Source organism: Mastigoproctus giganteus, chromosome 10, assembly GCF_048544385.1.
Source record: "Mastigoproctus giganteus isolate SK-2022 chromosome 10, ASM4854438v1, whole genome shotgun sequence".
Taxonomy (NCBI): Eukaryota; Metazoa; Arthropoda; class Arachnida; order Uropygi; family Thelyphonidae; genus Mastigoproctus; species Mastigoproctus giganteus.
Genome location: NC_143584.1, coordinates 51037406 through 51059848, shown reverse-complemented (window position 1 = coordinate 51059848; position 22443 = coordinate 51037406). Strand labels below are relative to the sequence as shown.

The window sequence follows — 22443 nt, the reverse complement described above, 5'->3', positions numbered from 1 at the left end:
TGACTTCATAAGCATCACAAGCATAAACATTTGCAATGTTTATGCTTGCATTAAGTGACCCACTTAACTCATACTGTGTATATCATGTGATATGCATTTTAATAGAGTTTTGGCTACTATCATATAGGAAATAGTACTAAATTTAGAGACAAATATAGCAAAAGTATGTACAACCTGCATGTTTTAACAGGAGAAGGCTCTTCTTGTGTAATGTGGTAGAACCCTATAAACACTCTGTTCTCAACTGAAATGTAAGTTGTAATAAAATAAGGTGAAAGGACATTCAATGAATTACTGTATCTACCTACTTATGAAGGAAATGAGATAGAGGCAAAAATCTGCTTTTATTTTTCAGTGTAACTTCCCTGAACTTCAATACACTTGTTTCATTTTGTTGGCAATGAGGAAATACCAGACAAATAAAATTCTTTGTCCTGTCCATCAAAGAAGGTAGAAACAAAGTGTAAAGTGTGTTAGTTGTCTGACATCAGGGGTTCCCCCCATTTCCCCGTTGTGTACTCCGTGTAGCACAGAACTCTGTGAAGGCCAGAGATTTAGAAAGAGTGTGTGGGGAGTGGACGGATGGGTAGTGTTGTGTACCGTTCTTCTTAGCAGTCGGGCCCCTGTTGGAACCCACCGTTACCGCACTTGACCCCGGGGAGGCAGGTCAGGTTTTTTGTACTCTGGAAGGCCCTGCCACCTAGTTTCCAAAGATTTCAGTGGCAAGGGCCTATGTAAAAAAAAAAAATAAAAAATAAAATAAAAATAAAAAATAAAATAAATAATAAATAAAATAAATAAAAATAAATAAAAAAGGGGGTTAACACTAGAATATAAAAGGCCAAGAGTAATGTAAGCATGGTTTAAATTTGGACGTTATTAATTTATAAGTTGTGTGGGGTATACACTGCGAGATAGACAGAGTAGGGAGGAGCTGAAGACTGGGGGGAAAAGGTATGGAGACGATAGAGAAGGCGACCCCAGAAAGTCAGGCCCAGGCCTCACCAGGCGGAAGAAGGAGGTACCAGGGGGAAGGAGACAGAAACCAATCTTCCCCCCCCACACCGGCTGGAGAGGAGAGTAAAAGAAAACCAGGCTAGAGTGCTCGGTTTGATCGCCAATGTGGCTTGTGGCAGAAAAGCTGCTGGTGTCTCCAGTGGGATCAGGTACTGGTTGATCTTGCCTGGAGATTCAGTTGCAGCTATCAGCTCGATACAACTTGGATGAAGGAAGTGAATTTCAGTTCAACTGAACTTCGATGAGGTCGGCAGTTGATGCTACTGGAGAAGGGTGCCCAGAATCTGCCTCAAGTTATTGCTCTTGGTGGTTTAGGCTCCTTAATGTTTTTCGTCTGTTGAAGACATCCTGTGCAAAAGTGGTGAAGTATTTATAATTGTCATGGTTATGAAATTAGTAATCTTTGTGATCAGAATATATCTCAAGTCTTCATAGTCAGGACAGCCTATATGGTGCCAAGATTTGTCACATCTAATTATTTCAGGTGATCCACGCTGCCACTGTGGCAGCGTGGATCACCTGTGATGCCCAGAGACGTTAATTTTTCTTGTATCGACCCGTGGCCTGTGAGGAGGTACATTATGTACAGGCCAGGGGAAAACCAGCTTTGGGCTTTTGGGAACATGAATGTTACTTCAGGGATGAATTTCTTTGTAATTGCTCCCTTAGTGGATGTCGTCCATCTGTCCTGCTAGGCTTGCTGCAGGTGAGCGAGAAGGTGCCTTTTCTCTTTCTTGCGATTAATTGCTGGGTTAGTGGTGAATCCAATGGTGGTAGTGGAGATTCCTTTGGACATATGATACATGTCACATCTAATTATTTCAAGATCTAGAGGGAGGACTCCAGCGAGGACTTGGAGAGCAGAAGTGCTCACCGTGCAGCAGGCTCTTGTGATGGTAAGTAGTATTGCTCTTTGAATGGCAGATAATTTCTTCTGATTTGTGACAATAGTTGCCCGATGATACCAGACCCCTGCAGCATATGAGATGGCTGGAATAAAGACTGCTTTGTAAAACAGGGCTAGGGTACATCGGTAGACCCCAGTCCCTGCGGGTGACCCTTGCCACCAATGCTGTGTAATTTCTTATTTTCTTTTGGATATAATGTAGATGTGGGAAGGACAGTTTCGAGTCCAGGATTACACCAAGGTACTTAAACTGGGTGCAGTGCTTGATGGTTGTGGCATTGATCATAATCTGTGGTGGTCTGGTTGAGCTTAGGTTCCCTTTCAGGAGAATGCTGGAGGTTTTCTCAGCCGAGATTGTCAAGTTGTGCTGAGTAGCCCACTCCTGGAAGAGCCAGAGTGCTTGGTTAGCAGAAATTTCAAGCTGGGCTCTTGAGCTGGCAGGCACAGAAAGGATCAAATCGTCTGCATAGGCTTGTGACTTAACATGCCCAAGATCTTGATTTAGGAACTCATCCAAGACCATGTTCCAGAAAGTTGGTCCTAGGACCGAGCCCTGTGGGCACAGCAGACTTCAGTTCATTATCATCAGCAAAGCAATGTCCACATGTTTTTCTTGAGGTGTCAAAACAGGAAATAGTCACTGGAGGCCAGATCTGGACTGTAACATGGATGGATAAGTTCTGTAAAGTCATAGTCTCTCTCTCTCTCTAAGCAGCAGCAACAACAACATGTGACCTGCACGTTGTTGTGAAGAAGCAGCACACCTGTGGAAAGTTTTCCATGGTGTTTTTCCTTTATGACATCCCTTAGGTTGTACAGTAGAAATGCGTATGACCCTGCAGTGACTGTCTGCTTGTATTCCAAGTTGTGAATGTACAAAATTCCCTCAACATCTCAAAAATTGGTAGCCACAACCTTTTCAGCTGAAGATTGTGTCCAGAATTTTTTGCATGGGGGGAAAACCGTTGTGCTTCCATTGCATTGTAGGAACATGATAAATCATGAATCATTGACACATGGCTATGGGAAGTACCTTAGATAGCTAATTTATTGAAGGTATACATTGTAGAAACATGATAAATCATGAATCATCGACATATCACTATGGGAAGTACCTTAGATAGCTAATTTATTGAAGGTCCCCTCGTAAATAAAACAGGTTAAAAGACAGATTTCCTTTGCTTATGCTATTCATACACAAATGGTGTTCTTTTGATATGTTATTGCTACTGCAGATCCTCACCAAACAAAATTGCTTAGACTACTAGCTGCAAGGAAGAAGTTAACTCAGGTACTCAGTTTCCCAGACATGTTTCCATGGCCGATAAGAGGAATGACAACAATTTATATAATCAGATACCAGAGAAATTATATAACACTGAAGTATCACAGAATTGAATTGAGAATATATTCAAATATAATTAAGCCCTTTGGAAAGCTTAATATGATGCAACCTGAAAATGTGCATGAGTTCATTATATAGGATGTACTCCTTCCAATCTTGCTTACATCTGAATAGAAATCTCAGTTGACACAACATGTGATCCTATGAAAAATTCTCATTCAACTTAATGAAATCAAGTCCAGAAGTGGGAGAAAACCAACCAAATGATCAGATCTGGAGTGTGCTCAAAAATCATAAATGACACTAATTAGTTGTGGTTCTTAAGGCCAAAGTCAAATATTGGGGAAAACCAATGCTTTAGGATAGCAAAGGTATGTACATTTTGTACAACCTTTGCTGTCCTAAAGCAAAGGTCCTAAACCTGCTGTGGATAAAAGCAGCAGCAAAGTTGCTGCTGCTTTTATCCACAGCAGCAACTTGCCCTTAATGCCACAGTATGCTCCAATTGTACACCAGTATCAAAACTTTCCTGATATCCAAGTACATATTAACATTATTTTTTGCATTCAGTTCCTTTGTGACCACATCATAGTATCCAAAAAAACTGATCAGACAAGATCTCCCCTTACAAACCCATGCTGTGTCTGAAATATAATTGCAGCTTTGTCTAGATGATCCTACATTACTTCTTTAACCAGTGATTCCATTATATTTACTGGAAGAGAAGTTAAACTAGCAGGTATGTATTACTTTTGTTACCCTTTGTGAACTGGGGATACATTTTCAAATCTCCAGCCCACGGGGACCTCCCCTGAATCCAAGGATGCTCTCATAATTATGGCTAAGTATTTGCTTACTTTCTTTGCTGCCTCCTTTAATATAACTGGATCGATCCCATCCACCCCCGGTGCTTTTCTTATGTCTAACTTCAACAATTTCAATTCCACTTTCCTCTCAGTTATTACAAAATCATTTAGCTTCCTGTTAGAGTTTGATAAACTTCCCTTCTCTCATGTGTGAATGTGGATGCAAAATACTCATTCAATTTGTCAGCAACCTGAGCAGGATCATCAATGGTCAACCCATGAATATCAGGTGGACCAACTTGATTTATTCCCTTCTTTCTAGTATTAAGTAAAGTCTTTGCATCCTTTGTTAAAGATTTCTCATAATCTGTCTTCGCTTGGCTAACCTCCTTTGTAACTCAATTAGACTAGTTTATACCTACCACAGGTTTCTGTGTCGCACAATAATTTATATGCATCCCATGCATTTTTATTTTCTTCCACAAGTCTCATCAGTTCATCTGACATCCATTTAGGCCTATACCTTGAACGAGTATTTCTCAGTTGGTATGAAAACCTGAGTGGCTTCTATAATTAATTCCTTGAACACTTCCCATTTAGAATTTCCATAGGTTCCTATAGATATGAGTTGCGACAGAAGTTCCTATAGATTACAGAATGGTGGTATGCAAATATGACTCTTATTCACAAACGGAGATCAAAGGGAACATAGAGACCCGCACACTTCACGTCTGTTATACGTAACATAATGTAGTCAGTGGTTAACACGTTGACTTATTTGGGTGAATGGGTCTCCGACGCCAATCTGAGTTAGACATGTTAAATTATTCAAAACCCAAATTATAATATAAATTCATCACCAAAACTCCTTGTTTATTTTATTGTTGTAAAAAAAAAAGCTTCTCGAATTACCTCGTAGATGGTGTAATAGAAAATTCCTCGCAGGTGCCAACTATGAATTAGCTCGAGACGTATTGTTACCTGTAGATTTTGCCATATATGAGTCAGCGCTGTGCGTAAATCCGTAGTAGTGATATAGACTGTACTGTGTATGTACGTTGTATTTAGTAATTTATTGCATGTTTCTAAAAAAAAAAAAAAAAAAAAAACATGGATAAGAAGAGACCACTAACTGAAGATGAGCTTGAGCTGTATGCTAATATGAGTGACTCAAAATTTGAAGAGATTTTTGATGAGCTGTATGGTTCTGGTTCCGACAGTGAAAATTATGAACCTTCTAATGATTTAAGTGAGGATAGTGAAGATGAAGCCAGCTCTCAGTGTGAAGATAATCCTAATTCTCCGCAGGCAAGTATGTCAAATAAAGATAACAATTTGTGGAATGAAATAGCACAAGATCCTCCACAATTTATTTTTGAATAGAACGTTGGTTTGAAAATGGACACAACAGAACTTAGTATACAAAAATTGGTAGAGCTATATTTTCCGAAGAATTCCTTACATTATTAGTGGAACAAACTAATTTATACACTAGGCAAGAAACTCTTATTTGGAGTTATACGAGTTAACTCTTATTTGGCAGTCAATGTGTTAAAGAAGTATGCAAGATCATCTTAACCCATACACAGTTGAAAGAAAACTTCAAATTTCTGTGTGTGAAAATTTGAAAAAAAAGCAGCAGTAAATAATTCACAAATTGTTAATTTTTTTATACCACTTATATTTGCAATCTTTTCTAAACACAACAGTGAAAAATCCATGTTCTATATATATAAAACATTTTTTAAAATTAAAACACCCTTTAGACCTGTTGATGAACAAATGCAATTTTAAAAATGCCACCCTTCAACTTACGGTCTGATTAGACCAGAGCATGTAAATAACAGAAGCAGTCAGTGAATGAAACATGAACCTTGCACAAACAGTTTGATTCCAGATGTTGCACCAGTGTCACAAAGACAGAGGGCATTACTGATTGGAGGAAAGTGCACAGCAGTAAAACAAATTTACTATCAATAACTCTACATGACAATCAACACATGTGCATATAATTAAGTTTATCGTAATCATGAATTTTCCCCTAATTGTATGATGATTAACAGACATTTTTGGTATTTTCTGAAGGGAATTCAGAAAAAAATATTTTCAACAACAGGCATTAAGTGTTTCCTCTGTGTGGACAGAGTAGATGAAGCATAAATTACTGAAATATTGTCAGGAGTGAAACAACCTCACATGACTAAGTCAGGGTTCACACCATAGAATTATATGAAAATCGTAGCATGGATTTGTAAAGGGGAGGGGGGGGGGGAGATCTGTTTGAGTAATCTGATTAGCTACTATGCTGCAGTAATAAAGGAACCGGATGCAAATAATAATTTTCACATCATATATTTAGATTTCAGTAAAGCTTTTGACTTTTCCACACAAAACACTGCTGTACATTTTGGAGCTGTTTGTTTGTTTGGGGATTTATTAAGTACATTGGCAATTATGGCCATGGTGCGGCACATTTTGGAGCAGAGTAGCATTAGTGACAAGTTGGTGCTATATGAGATAAATAAAGGGATGGTTTAAGTGGCAGAAGACAGAGGGTAGTTATAAATGGGCACTGCTCTTCTTGGACTAATATTATTAGTCGAGTCCCACATTGTTCAGTGCTGGGTCCCTTACTGTTTGAAGTATTTATTTATGATATTGATGAAGGCACATCAAGCTTGTTGTCTAAGTTTGCAGGATGTTTAATGAGAGGTGGTTTGCCACTTTTCAGCCTGATGAGCTGAAGTGGCTAACCACCTTGAGGTTTAACACTGGTTTTACTGCTACCCACATACTATATGTGGGCAGCAGTAAAACCAGAATAACATACCAATTAGATGGTATCACCTTGATCATATTCACGAAAGAAACCCAGGGGTAATTTTACAGTCTATGTGAAGTTGTCCGAGAAAAGCAGAAAGGCTGCTTGAACAACTCATTGGATTCTGTCAATGATGTACAGCCACTTTGCTAATAGGTATAAGAGGTGATTATCCCAATGTATAAAGAAATGGTTATGCAACATCTTGAGTATTGCATATTGGTCTGGAAGCCTCAATATAAGAAAGATGTGGATCTCCTGGAAAAGGTGCAGAGAAGAGCAATCAGATTAGTCAAGCACTCAAAGGGGTACTCCTACTACAAAAGATTCTGGTCTACAAATTGCAGCGATTGGAATCAAACATGGAGACCTGATTGAAGAACTTAAAGCTCTAAATAGATCCAGCAAAATTAACGATGATGGTATTCTAAATCTTTCTCAGACAATGCACATGGTTGGGGGACATACATTTAAAATGTAATTCATTAAAAATTTAAACAGTTGACTGTTTGAACAAACTTGGAAGTGGGAAGCTTGAATAAATTTAAGGAAGATTAGACATTAGAGAGGATGGACAGATGAGATGGGCAGTGTTTTTTTTTTTTTTTTTTGGCTGATGCTGATAAGCATACTTCCTTGCACCATTTGCCAGTAGTATCACTACTATTACTAATAATAATCTCACAATTTTTTTAGACATGAAATCATATTACGAGAGGCAGGGTAACGTTCTTTATTTCTATTGGATTTCATTTATTTTAGATGGGTCTTTATGTTATTAAAGAGTAACAGAGGGGTTTGCCTTTCAGCTGCAAAAAATTTACTCCAATAGTATGCAAAACTTGTTAAACACTGGGTGAAATGTATTTATGCGGGTGGACTTGCATGGTATTACTTTACAACCCCATCCATATAGTGTCACCTCTGGTTAGTGACAGATTTTCATCATTTTGAACATTTTAAAACTAGTGCTTCCATATATTCAGTGCTATCTCTAGCTATATAAAGCACATCTAGCCATCTTTCAAATTTTAAAAATTTTAATTTTTTAAAATTAAATTTTGGGCTTTTAAAAAAGAGGTTCTGTTCACAATCTACAGATTGTAAACATGTTCCAAAATCAATGAGTGACTAAGATTTATAATTAATAGGTGAACTGATATTATTCTTGCTGTATTTTTTCCAGCATAAAATTTTGCGAGAAGCAAAATTTTAAGTGGTTATGTGGCTTGAAGCAGCATTACTACACATGTACGTTCACAAAGAACATTAAATGTAAAACAAAATAAAGCATAGCTGAAAAGTCATTTTTCAAATGCAAATTAACTGACAAATACAATGTAGTGCCACTAAACTAAATTTTTTGTCTGTGGTTGAACTAATGTTACTTTACACTGGTACCATTCAGTATTTTTTTGTTGGGTCCATGTGAAATAGTGCAGTGAATACAGAATGCTCCCCAATAAAATGAAAGACTGAGTATGTCCAATTCAGAAAGTTAGTGCAAAAAAGCAGCTATCTGAGATGAACTTAACAGCTGTATAGAATGACTACGAACTGTGTGTGTCTGACAACTATAATGATACCAGAACAACTTCGGTCCATGTTGTTTTGCACTGACACTACAGTTGGGTGTGGCATTAGTGCTTGTGTTCACAGTGCAGGGTGTCCTCTCAATGAAGTGAAAACTTATTCAGGGTATTACCTACAATAATTAAGATCCAAGAAAAACTGAAAAGCTATCCATATCATTATATGATATTTAAGGTGGGGGAGAGTTATTTCAAGAATCCACGCCAATTCAATTTAGGAACTGAATTTTGGAACAAACAGTAGTATACTATACATATGTAGTATATTTTCACCAACACATTATTCTCAAAAGAAGACCAAATGAAACAAAAAAGGAAATTTATTATTTCATTTAATCTAAAACTTTGTTGCCTCCCAAATCATACTGTCTATAACATTACTATTATACAAAATAAAATTAATATTGTAAAAGAATATTAAGTTCTGTCATTAACTTAAATAGGTAAAAATATTATCTATGTTCAGAACCATAATCTTTATATCTATCATCATCACAACTTCGATCCTTTTCTTTAGATCTCTTATAACTTTTATGTTTCTTATGTGATCTACTGCGTTCTTTACTACGTTCTTCTTTTCTATGACTGCTTCTCTCTCTCTCTTCTTTTCTGTTCCTCTTATGGCTTCTTCCTCGTTCCCTGCTCCTATCTCTTTTCCAGTATTTATCACTTTCTTGGCTGTGACTTCTGTGTCTATGTTCTCTTGGCCTGTAACTGTCCCGTTTATAATTTTTTTCTGTGATAAATCCTTGATCTTCTTTCTGCTCTGCCTTAAAAGGTATAACAATTGGCTTTTTGAAAGGACGGTCACGACCACCAAATCTCAGCTGCCCAGATTCTTTCTTACCACTAAATCCACCTCCTATAACAGCAAGAAAAACAATTATTAGATGAAAAAAAAGTTGCAGAATACTTTTGCTATCTATTTACTTTAAAGCAACTTCACAGTGCAAGATATGGAGAATCTACTTTTTCACGCACGCACACACACACAACTTCAATTAAAAGGCAACAGCATCTGTCTCACTTATTTTAGGTTTAGCCTATTAGCCATTTGGAATGGAATTTTTTAATTTGGCATTAAAACTACACTATGCATTACTGCTGTGATTTTACAATTTATAAATTAATTTTGTCAAGTGGGAAAGTTTTTCTGTCTTTGATTTAGTCTGAAACAAACAAAAATCAATTTTATTTGAATCAAAAAAAAGTGATGATAATTTATAAGACTGAACCAAAGACAATGAACATTCCCATTGAGAAAAAAAGAATTTATCAAACAAATATTTAATTAAGAAATCATAAAATCTAAATGGTAATACAGATAGGCCCCAATTTACATTGGGGTTATGTTCCACCTCCTCAGGGTCATTAGCTGAAGCAGATTAAATCAAGGAAGAATTATAATGTATTTAGTATTAGTAGAGGCATATGATGCAAGAAAGTAAGCTTATATGGCATCAGCCAAAAAAACAAAGCACCTTCCCATTTCACCCACCCAGTCACTCCAAATGTTTGTCTAGTTCAGCATTAAATTTATTTAAGCTATCAACTTCCACAACAACAGATGGAAGTCTGTTCCACCAATCAACTATCCGTTGGCTAAATGCAAACTTCTGCACATCTATTCTACAACTGTCTTTCCTCAATTCAAATCTATTCCGCTTCACATTCTTAATCTGAGCAAGTGGAAGTATCCTGTCAGCATTGAGCCCGCTCAAACCATTCAAGGCCTTATACACCCCGATCAGGTCATCTCGCAGGTGCCTAGTCTCCAGCTGCTGCAACTTGTAGAACTTAAGCCTTTCTTCGTAAGCGCACTCCTTTGTTCCTCTCACTCATCTTGTTGCCCTTCTCTGTACTCGTTCTAGCAACTCTACATCCTTCCTAAAATGAGGCCTCCGGACCTGTATATGGTACTCAAGGTGTGGCCTGACTGTTGCCTTATACAAAGGGATAATCACCTCCTTGTCTCTGCTAGCAAAATCTCTATATACAAAATTCCAAAATTTCATTGACAAAACTCCATGACCTTAGCAGCCCATCTGCACTACTCAGAGAACTTCATATCTCACTGCACAATCACCCCCAGGACTTTTTCATTCTAGACCCCCCCGCCTCAGTGTAGTACCACACAGTTGGTACGTTTCTCTTGGGTTACTGCTACACATATGCAGTACTCTGCATTCGTCAATGTTAAACTTCAGTTACCACTTCTCAGCCCATCTGCCTAACTTTTCTAGATCCTGTTGCAATAGCATACTGTCTTTACTGTCATTAACAATGCAGATGATACAACCTTTGTATCATCTGCAAACTTGGACATTAAGCCTGATATACCTTCATTGATAAATACACAAAACAACAATGGGCCCAGCACCAAAACCATGGGGACTCCGCTAATAACATTAGTCCAAGTGTCCATTTATTACCACTCTCTCCCATCTCCCACTCAACCATCGATTTATCCATTGCAGTAACTTGCCCTTAATGCCATACCGCTCCAATTTGTACAGCAGGCTTTCGTGCACAACAGCATCAAAAGCTTTTCTGAAATCCAAGTATATGATATCAAAATTATTTTTTGCATACAGTTCCTTTGTGACCACATCGTAGTATCTAATCAAATTAGTCAGACAAGACTTCCCCTTAACAAACCGATGCTTTGTCAAACTATTACTGTTGTCTAGTCTAGGTAATCCTGTATCAAATCTTTAACCAGTGACTCATCATTTTCTCCGGAACAGAAGTTAAACTAACAGGTCTATAATTATTTGTGTTACCCTTTGAACTCCCTTTGTGAATTGGAGATACATTTGCACATCTCCAGTCCATGGGGACCTTCAATGACTCCAAGGATGCTCTCATAATTATGGCTAAGGGTTTACTTACTTCCCTTGCTGCCTCCTTCATTATAACTGAATAGATTCCATCTGCCCCAGATGCCTTTTTTATGCAATTTCTCCTCCACTTTGCTCTCAGTTATTACAAAATCACTTAGCTCCCTGTTAGTTAGATAAACTTCTGGTGATTTCCTCCTTGAATAACTCGTCATGTGTGAATGCAGATGCAAAACACTCATTTAGTTTATCAGCTACTTGAGTAGGATTATCAATAGTCGAACCATCTATGTTAAGTGGACCAATCTGATTCATCCCCTTCCTTCTAGAGTTTACATAAATAAAGAACTCTTTGCTGTTTTTCTTTGCATCCTTTGCCAAAGATTTCTCACAATCTGCCTTCGCCTGCCTAACCTCCTTTGTGACTTGATTACTGACTCGCTTATATTATCTGCCACAGGCTTCTGTGTCGCCTGATAATTTATATGCATCCCATGCATTTTTCTTCTCTCAACCAAAAAAAAAAAACCTTCCCAATTCACCTATCCATTCATTTCAAATGCTTGTCTAGTTCTGCCTTGAATTTATTTAAGGTTATTTGTTGAATTTATTTAAATGAAATAAGTTCCTTCACTATGAAAATTGAACCATAAGAATCAATATAAGTGATTTTTATATTAAAAATGTGGTTATTTTATAATTATGAGATATAAATAATATTTATAGATAAAATAATTTAACTCAGTACTTTTTCCTGTAGAGCCATTTTCGGTGTTACTACCTGTAGTAACACCACTGTCTGCCACCCTCCTCCTTATTTTGATGTTCTTTGACAGTGGTGTATTGGGGTGGCATTAATGGAATGGGTCTGATGGAGGATCAACTGGTTCTGCAGGTTCTTTAGCCTTAGAAAAGAACTGTAGCAATGATGTCTGCTAAGTCTTTCTCTCTTCTAACATATTGTAGTACAGCTTCAATATGTTAGTAACAGCTCTTTGGATGGAAGAGCTAAGTTCCCAGTCTGAGTCATTATCACATACAGGGTTCAGTCACATTATTATGACCACCTACTAGTATCCAGAATATGCACCTTTCGCAGCATGCACCACAGCCAGCAGCCGTGGCAGGGACTCGATAAGTCCGCGGAATATTGCTAGGGGTATCTGCATGGTCACAGATACCTGCAACGCACCCCAGAGTTCCTGTAGGTTCCTTGGTGGAGGATCCATCTGTCTGATGTGTTGATTGAGGTGGTCCCATAGATTTTTAATTGGGTTAAGATCCAGGGCATTCGGTGGCCAAGGGTACTCCCTCGGCCACTCAAGCTATTCATGAACAATTCTGGTGACACGGGTGCATTGTCTTGCTGATAGATATCATTGCCCCCCAGGGAACACGGTCAACACGTACAGGTGTACCTGATCGGTGATGGTCAGGTACACCTGTACATGACTTAGATCCGTCGATACCTCTGGAGGTATCGGCGGATCCAAGTCATGGCACGAAAACATTCCCCAGACCATAACACCCCCCCCCCACCAGCCTGCCTTTTGCCAACAATCATGTCTGGGTGTCTGTTGGCATAAGCTTCAACACAAGAAGTACAATAGCGGCTTATGGGGGAAACCCTGGGATCCGCCACAACAACACATGAATATCCCTGTCTGTTCTCAGAGGTTTCACGCCTAATATGCCACTGTCCATCCACTCGGTGGAGCAGAAACCATGACTCATCGGAGAAGGCCATCCATTGCCACTCAGGTCTAGTGTCAGTATTGCTGTGCAAACTGACGGCTGGTTGTTTGCGATGAACGGTGGTCAGCATGGGTGCTGTCACCAAGCGTCTGCTCTGGAGCCCAATGCACAACAGGGTTCGCTGCACTGTCATGTTGGAGATGTTTCTGGTGGCCCCACCGTTCATTTGGATGGCCAGTTGAGCAACAGTAGAGCACTAATTGGCTGAAATGGTTTATCAGTCCTGATAAACCATTTCAGCCAATGTTCACCTCTGGGATCAATGGTGCATGGGGCTCCACAATTGGCACATCCGGTTGTGAAAACTGTCCCATTCGTCCAGTCTTGCTACACTTTCACCACTGCAGTACACGAGCATTTCACAAAGTCTGCTGTTTCGGAAATGCTGGCACCCCTGGCCTGATAGGTCGTGTGCTTTGCCCATGATAGAGACTGTTAGTGTGTTCACGGATGCTGAACATCAAGCCTTATATACTTGCAGTGTGTGAACTAGACATGTGCGCTGTATGATTCGCTTGGCATCTGTGGTCTGCATTGGGAGATGGTCATAATATTGTGACTGGACTCTGTAGTTTCACAGCCTATTTGTATTTGTGCCAAAGCTGATTGAAGTGTCTTTGTGGTGAGGGGCCTAACTGGCACAATCTCCTGCTCTTCCCATTCCTCCTCAGAATCCTGCTTAGCCAGTTGTGCAGCCAGCTCCTCTAATCCCTCCTTTGAAAGAGGCTCACCATGGCTTTTCAGCAACTTGCTGACATCATCAATGTCAAGGCCAACATCCTCAGCTATCTTCAGCGACTGATGAAACTGGCTCAAGCTCAAGAAAGTAAGACACTGTCAGGCCAAAATTTGCTCCAAATGCCATTAATGCATGGTTGAGACACTTATTCCAGGATGCAGCAATGTTACTTATGGCCTTAAGGATGTTGCAGGACCTCCAGTAGTCCCTCACAGTCACTGAGTTAGATGCCTGCACTGCTTCGACAATCCCTTTGAAGGTCGTACATAAATAGTACACCTTGAAGGTCGCAATAATGCCCTGATTCATTGGTGGCAGTGAGGTGGTGTTGAGTGGCAAATAAACGACCTTCACATTCAGAACGTCATTAGGGATATCTTTAAGGTTGGCTAAGTGTCCTGGAGCATTGTCCAAGACTAAAACAATGTTTTTGGGCAAGTTGTTTGCTGCACAAAATTGTGCTATCTTTGGACAAAAGTATAGTGTACTTTTTTTTTTTTTTTTACCATTCACTATAAAGCATATAGTGAATGGTAAAACTATAACCCACGCCTTCTTATTTGTGCCAGAAAACAGGAAGGCTTTAATATTTGTGATAGAAAAAAAACTTCTGTTTATCAATGTTATTTTAACAATGAATACACGCAACTGTATTCAGCAGCCATGAACTAGGGTCCACTCAAATGCATGTGATGTGTACTAGTGCAGTGGGTCTTAAACTGTGGGTCTTGAGCCCTCCGGGGTAGTGAAAAAGAAATTAATTTACGTGAGTAAATTAAATATTTAATACAGAACCACTGAAATTATTATACACTACAATCTTTCATTCTATATTTGTTTATTGCAGAAAAAAAGCAGGTTGGTTGGAGTGATATTGGTGCCAAAAGTGTCGATGTAATGAAGATAGGAGTTCCGAGTATTAGTATCGTGAATAAAAAAAGTTTAAGAACCTGTGTACTAGTGCTTGATCCTCTTGGCTACATCAGACAAACATGACCAGTAGGTCAGAGAAGTTTATAATTGCAGTAGAGCACTGAAAATCAAAATGTCAATAATCTGACATTTTGATTTTCAGTGTTACATTAACTGCCAGTTATTGTGATCACATTTTCAAATTTAATTCTATTAAATGGCAATTCAAGTGAAAATCGGAGAAATATTATCCACAGGCTATAAAAATGAAGACAAAGAACAAGTATACACTTTTATTATTTTGCCAATTAACAAAATTAAATGATACATGAAAATCGGAAGAATATTATCCACAGGTTAGCAAAATAAAAATAAATTTACTCTTACTTACATGGTTTAATTAATATTCATACAGTACTAACTAAACATCCAACGCTTTTTAATCTTACTATTGTGGATTATTGCAGACACAGAGCAAAATGGAGACAGAATAAATAATGACAAGTTTAATATTAATTGGAAAACACACATATATTAAATTAGATACATACAAAAGCTTTCGGTTAATTTGTTAACCTTCATTAGTCAAACTGACAGTTAAGAGTGTGGAACATGAGGGCGTGTACTGTCATGTATATGAACTGTGTGATGTGATGGTTAATTGTTGGATGTTAAAGCCTGTGGCTGTGATGCATGTGAACGCTGCCAACGTTTGTCATTCATCAAAATGGTTACTTCAATGATATGGTGGACAGGACATCCACTGCTTCTGTTGACTGAGGTATTAGAGAATATGATGTTCAACGACTCCAATCAGGCGTGTCACCGGTAGTGGCGGGACCTATCTACAATCACGACATTGCAGAGTGGGTCAATGTTGTGGTGGGTTGACCAGACGTGTTCAGCAATAGCCGAGTGTTCTATGTCTGCTAAGTAGATGGCTCGTTCATGTTCCAAAAGACGTTTTCCGGGCCATCTTCCCAGTTTTCCCAATGTAGCAGCTAGTGCAGTCACGGCAAGAGATGCGATAGACTAGACCACTTTGTAGTAAGGTGGGAACCGGTGTTTTCACTTTAGAGATGAGGGATCATAATGCTTTAAATGCGTACAACTCCCTGCCTGGGAGTTGTACGCATTTTATCCCATGTGATTTTAGGACCCTAGAAACCTGTTGCGATAGGTTTGGGTAGTATGGGATAAAGGCGCTTGTGGTTGAGTCATTACTTTAAATGTTCCTATTGGTCCCTACGTGGTCATGTGTCTATAGCCACACCTTGCAAGATCTGCCTTGACTTTAGCAATTTCGGTGTGCCTCTCATTTACAGAACTAGAGAGGGTCTAGGCACGGTTATTAGCAAGGTTTGTGCAGTGGCAAGAAGATGGCTGCGTGTGTGTGCTGACCAGAAGTTGGTAAATTGGCCAGCGCACATTGGTTTACGATAGACAGTTGTTTTCAAGTGCCTGCCCTCGCACCGGACAAGGGTGCGAGGGCAGGCACTCGCACCGGACAAGGGTGTCTAAGTATGATATGGAATTGTCCGATTCTAGCTCAGTCACCTGAATTTCTGGGGATAACCACAAAGACATCATCCATATAGCGACACCAAAAGGTAATGGGATCTGGTACATTTGTAAATGCACAACCCTCTAATTCTTCTATTGCGATATTTGCTGTGACTGAACTAACTGAGGAACCTGTTTTTAAATGGAGTTGTTAAACATAATTGCACCACCTGTTAAGCACAGTCTGAAAGCGGTGGAGATATTGTCTGATGTTAGTTCGGTTCTGCTGGAATGGTTAAGGGTTGGTAAACAGAAGTGTCCTGCAGGAGCAGCAGGGCTTTCGTCTCGTAATCTGTGCGATTCAATATGACTTGTTCGACGTCCTTTATCTGCCAGTAGGATGACGATGGATGAGTCTTGTTTCAGTGCTTTAAAGGCAGAAATTTGCTTGCGGTTGAGATCGGAAGAAGCAGGGCAAGCATGATGCAAAATTGCTGCAGTTTTTAGGCGAATTGTGTTAGCCACTTCTTCAGGGAAACGTATTAAACAAGTTTCTACGACTAAAGCAATATCAGTGATTGGTGAGTTTCTTGGGAGAACAGCAAATTTCATATCCAGAGTCAACAGATCTACTTGTTCTGTAGATAACTGTTTGTTGCTTAAGTTCAATACAAATTGTGTGCAATTTGTGGAAGCTGTACTATGCCGACGACAAGATTTGCAGAACTCGCCAATTAAAAGAGCAAACTTACGTTTTTGGCGTGTACAGTAGCGTTTAGATTCTCTGACGGCTTGGGAGAACAAGGTATGGATTATATCGGTGCAAACAGGATCAGGAACTAAACTTTTAAGTTCAACTAGCAGGACTGCTTTACTCGTTGAAGCATTTTGTAAGTCTCAATGAATGCAGCCAATCCAAATGTTGAAAGTCTTGTAGCTGAAGTTTTGATAAGCACGTCGCATACATTTGTTAGGAAATGGACGTTTGTAGAGAAATCCTTTCTGGATAACATTGTTTGATTTGCACCTGTGGGCAAATCTAAGATGTCATCTACCACGGGCTCTAAAAATGATGTTCTTTTGCAGTTTTATGACTATGTCGTATGTTTGTTGGCCAAGAACAGTTTGAATATGATTAAAGAGGCCTGTGCACTCTGCATTCATTATTGCTATTGTGGATTATTGCGGACACAAAGCAAAATAGAGACAGAATAAATAATGACAAGTTTAATATTAATTGCAAAGCACACATATATTAAATTAGATACATACAAAAGCTTTCAATTAGGTTTGTTAACCCTCATCAGTCAAACTGACAGTTAAGAGTGCAATACACGAGGGCATGTGTCACCAGTCATGTATATGAACTTTGTGATGTGATGGTTAATTGTTGGATGTTGAAACCTGTGGCTGTGACGCATATGAACGTTGCCAATGTTTGTCATTCATCAAAATGGTTGCTTCAATGGTTGTTTCAAGGGTGGACACCTTGGAACTCTTCGATAACGACCGAACTAACACCAGACAATATCGCCATTGCCCACAGACTGTGCTTAACAGGTGGTGCAATTATGTTCAACAACTCCATTTACCAACAGGTCCCCCAGTTAGTTCAGTCACAGCAAATATCGTGATGGAAGAATTAGAGGGTCGTGCATTTCCGAATGTACCAGATCCCATTACCTTTTGGCGTCGCTACATAGATGATATGTTTGTGGTTATCCCCAGAAATTTGGATGACCGACTCTTAGACCGTCTCAATTCTCTGTCATCTTTCATAAAATTCAACATCAAGATAGAATCGGACAATTCCATATCATACTTTCACACCCTTGTCAGGCGTGAGGGCACGTGCTTGAAGACAACTGTCTATCGTAAACCAATGTGTGCTGGTCAATTTAGCAACTTCCGGTCAGCACACGTGCAGCCATCTTCTTGCCATTGCACGAACCGTGCTAACCCATGCCTGGATCCACTGTAGTTCTGTAGATGAGAAGCGCACTGGGATTGCTAAAGTCAAGGTGGATCATTCAAGGTGTGGCTATCCCACCAGTACCCTTGACAGATGTGACCTACAGACACATGACCACATAAACATATATTTTTTTTTATGTAAACCCCAAACACAAGAGGTATTAGAACCTATAGTACTTAGTACTGTGCTTGGGTTGGAGGTTGAGAAGACGAAAGAAGATATTTGTTGATATTCGACTTGAACTTCTGTAGACTAATTTTCAGGAAATACGTATGAAGGAAGGTTCTTCCAGAAACCGGCAAGTGAATGAATAAACGAGGAAGATGAAAAGTTGGTTCTGTGAGTTTGAAGTTGGACAGTAAATAGATGTTGGCTGGTGGCCGCACGTGTTCGGACTGTTTTGAAAGAGAGAGCGGGAATTATAGAAGCCAATTCAGAAGAACAGTGCCCATGGAAATATCTGTAGAAGAGGCATGCAGCAGAAACAGCACGTCTATGAGAGAGCGAGTGGAGACTGTTAGAGATGAATCATGAATTAACCTAACTGCCCTCTTCTGAATGGAATCAAGAAGCCTGAGAGAGGTTTTGGGAGCACCAACCCCAGATGTGGGAACAATATTCTATGGCAGGGTGGATTTGTGATTTGTAAATAGTGAACAGCTGTTTGGAAGAAAAGTAACACCGAGAGCGAGAGAAAACCAAGTTTTTTAGATGCAGAGGAAGCAATATTTGTAATGTGCTTGTGCCAAGAGAGATTAGAAGTCAGGGTAATCCCCAAAAGAGATATTATTTTGCCTAGAAATTGGAGTGTCACCAAAGATAAGCATAGGAGCAGAAGAATCCTTTTTGCAAGATATAAGACAAGACTGAGTTTTAGAAGGATTGAAATCAACTAAGTTGTCTTTGTCCCACTGGAGAATTACCTGACGATCCGCATTTAAGGAATTGGTAGCAGATTTTCGAGAAGTTGAAGCTGATTGAGCAGGGCAAGGTTTCTCAAAATGGAAAGTGGAATGTAATGTGTTATCATCGGCAAAACTACGGATAGGATTTCCAGTCAATGGAAGAAGGTCATTAATGTACAAGAGGAAAAAAGTGGGGGAAAGAACTGAATCTTGGGGGACACTGACATTAGTGGAGAAATTAGAAGAAAGAGAGCCAACTACTATCAACCTCAGTGAGCGATCAGAGAGAAAACTGGATAACCAATTACAGTTGGCAAACCATAAGATGGAAGTTTGTTTAGAAGACCATTATGCCAAACACGATCAAAAGCCTTTGAGATGTCAAGAGCAACTACTTGTGTTTCACCGAGCCTTTCCATTGAGTTGGTCCACAAATGGGTAACATAAGCCAAAATATCACCAGTGGATTGACACTGATGGAATCCGTACTGGCGATCGTTGATCAGACAGAAGGTTTCTAGGTAGGTTAAGAGTTGGCAGTTAATTGATTTCTCCATTACTTTAGAAAGAGTAGAAGTATTGCAATGGGACGATAACTGGATGGGAGGGATTTGTCACCCTTTTTAGGAACTGGCTGGATATGAGCAAAGGATCCAAGGTAATGACTCAACTGCGAGCACCTTTATCCCATACTACCCAAACTTATCAACATGTTTCTAGGATCCTAAAATCACATGGGATAAAATGCATACAACTCCCAGGCAGAAAGTTATGATCCCTCCTCCCTAAAGTGAAAATATCGGTTCCCACCTTACTACAAAGTGGTCTAGTCTACTGCATCTCTTGCTGTGACCGGACTAGCTGCTACATTGGGGAAATTGAGAGACAGATCGGAAAATGTCTTTTGGAACATGAAAGAGTAATTTGCTTAGCGGACATAGAACACTCGACTATTGCTGAACATGTCTGGTCAACCCACCACATCACTGACCCACACTGCGATGTTGTGATCATAGATAGGTCCCACCACTACCGTCGATGTGCCTGGTTGGAGTCGTTGAACATCACATGCTCTAATACCGCAGTCAACAGGAGCAGAGGATGTTCTGTTCACCCTATCATCAAAACAACCATTTTGATGAATGACAAACGTTGGCAACGTTCACATGCATCACAGCCACAGGCTTCAACATCCAACAATTAACCATCACGTCACACAGTTCATATACATGACTGGCAGTACACACCCTCATGTTCCACACTCTTAACTGTCAGTTTTATGATGGTTAACAAACTAACCGAAAGCTTTTGTATTTATCTAATTTAATATATGTGTGTGTTTTCCAATTAATATTAAACCCATCATTATTTTTCTGTCTCCATTTTGCTCTGTGTCCGCAATAATCTACAACAGTAATAATGAATTCAGAGGACACAGGCCTCTTTAATCTGTTATTCAACACACTTTGTAATCTGATATGGTTTACTGATGATCTTATTCTGAATATCAAAAAAGTATCTTGAATGAGAAGGCAAAATGGGCAAGGTCTTTTTTATCCTAGACAATGCACCATCACATCCATCAATGGAAACATTAAACAAAATAGACTCAAGGTAATGTTTCTTCCACCAAATGTTACCGTACTCTTCCAACTGACAGACCAGGGAGTGATCGAAAAGTTGAAGAGAATCTACAAAACAAGTCTTGCATTGTTTACTTTTAATAGAAAGCAACGGAAAAAGCATCGTAGCTTTTTTGAAAAAGTTCAGTTTCAAGGACAGCTGCTACATGTAGCTGACGTGTGGGAATCACTCACTGCACAGAACTGAATAAAGTATTGCTTGGAAAAGCCTGTAGCCTATTGCAGATGAAACCGTAGATGAGCAGAATCGAACTGAAGGAGATGAGGGACAAATACTGAATGAGATGATCAGCTTGTTTCAGTTAATCCCTGTGTTTGAAGATTGCGATGAAGGGGATGCAAGGGTGTGGCTGGAAAATGATACTGATGCTGCATGGTTTTTGCTGTTTTAAATGTAAATGAAATTGTGTATGTAAAAAAAAAACTGGAGTCCCTGAAAATGGTACAGACAAAGATGACGATGAAGAAAATGATATCAACACTGGGCTTATGCATGCTGAGGCATTCGCCGTGCTAGAGACAACGATGGCTTGGTACAAGCAACAAACTGAATGCTGTCCATTTCAACTACTCTTGCTGAAAAGAGTGAGAGATCTGGCAGCAAAGAAATGAAGTTCGAAAATAGTGCAGCAAAAAATAAGTAATTATCTTCATTAAAGCCTATACATATGTATTATTGTAGCTGAAAGTTCCATTTGTTTTGTGATCTATGAATAAAATTATGCAAGTACAACTTAGTGATTTTATTTCTAGACTTACTAAAACCATTTTTTTTTAGTCTCTAGAATAGTGTTTTTGATAAGTTCGAAAATCCAAACTACCCCTGATCCCAATTAGTTCGGATTATCGACGTTCTACTGTAGTTATTTTGACAATGAATAGAATCATTAACTATGTGGCAATCATGCAGGCTTGATTGTTTGTTTGTTATTTTGGTTTTTAGCAGCATTAGCAACTAAGGCCATATTGCTCCGGGAATATGTGGTGGTCATTCCCTGACCTTTCCGCATCCTCTGTATTTGGTGGTGACGGGCTCGAACCCCGGTCTAATCAAGAAGCGTGTGCTACGTACTGCTGCTCCTTCCCACCTGGCTATGGAGGCACCATGCAGGCTTGAACAGTCACTCCAATGTGCATACATTAGTGTATTCTCACACAGAAAGGAACTCACCTATGCATTCTAGGAACTCAAGTGAAAGAGTTAAATCTGAAATTCCTACAAAATTTTACAAACCTACCACTCATCAAACCACACAGGTAAGCCTTTTATCCTATTAGCATATCAATATAAATGCTTACATAATTTGGTATAACCCCCAAAAAACACAACAGTAACACAAGGCTATAATGGACACATTCCTATAATTTACACAATATGCAAGTGATTTTATTTCTCCAAGTTTCTTTCACTTTAATAGAGCAGGTATGCATGTTACTAGTACTATAAATTTGACAACCTATTCACTTTGGTGTAAGACATATATTGATATGTCTAAAGCAGCATAGCCAAATGGGATGATATATATATTTTTAACTATTGTTATTTCAAACACCTTGTACCTATTTTCATATTTTCTTCATATAATTCTTATTTATGCATTTATATTTATTTTTTATTTATTCATATTTTTTGTACATCTTTCATATATTTTCGAACAACTTGCAGTTTTAAGTCTGTAAATG

The 22443-nt window shown here is 39.0% G+C and overlaps 1 protein-coding gene across 1 annotated transcript in view; it reads right to left on the bottom strand.

Moving 5' to 3' along the window:
* Positions 1-8886: 8886 nt before the first annotated feature.
* Positions 8887-22443, bottom strand: part of LOC150079032 (U11/U12 small nuclear ribonucleoprotein 35 kDa protein-like) — a 90102-nt gene continuing 76545 nt past the window's right edge. Inside the window, exon 5 of the mRNA XM_090382686.1 lies at positions 8887-9350. Coding sequence (XP_090238812.1) covers positions 8941-9350 — 410 coding nt within the window. The 3' untranslated portion in view covers positions 8887-8940. The remainder of the gene's footprint in view (positions 9351-22443) is intronic.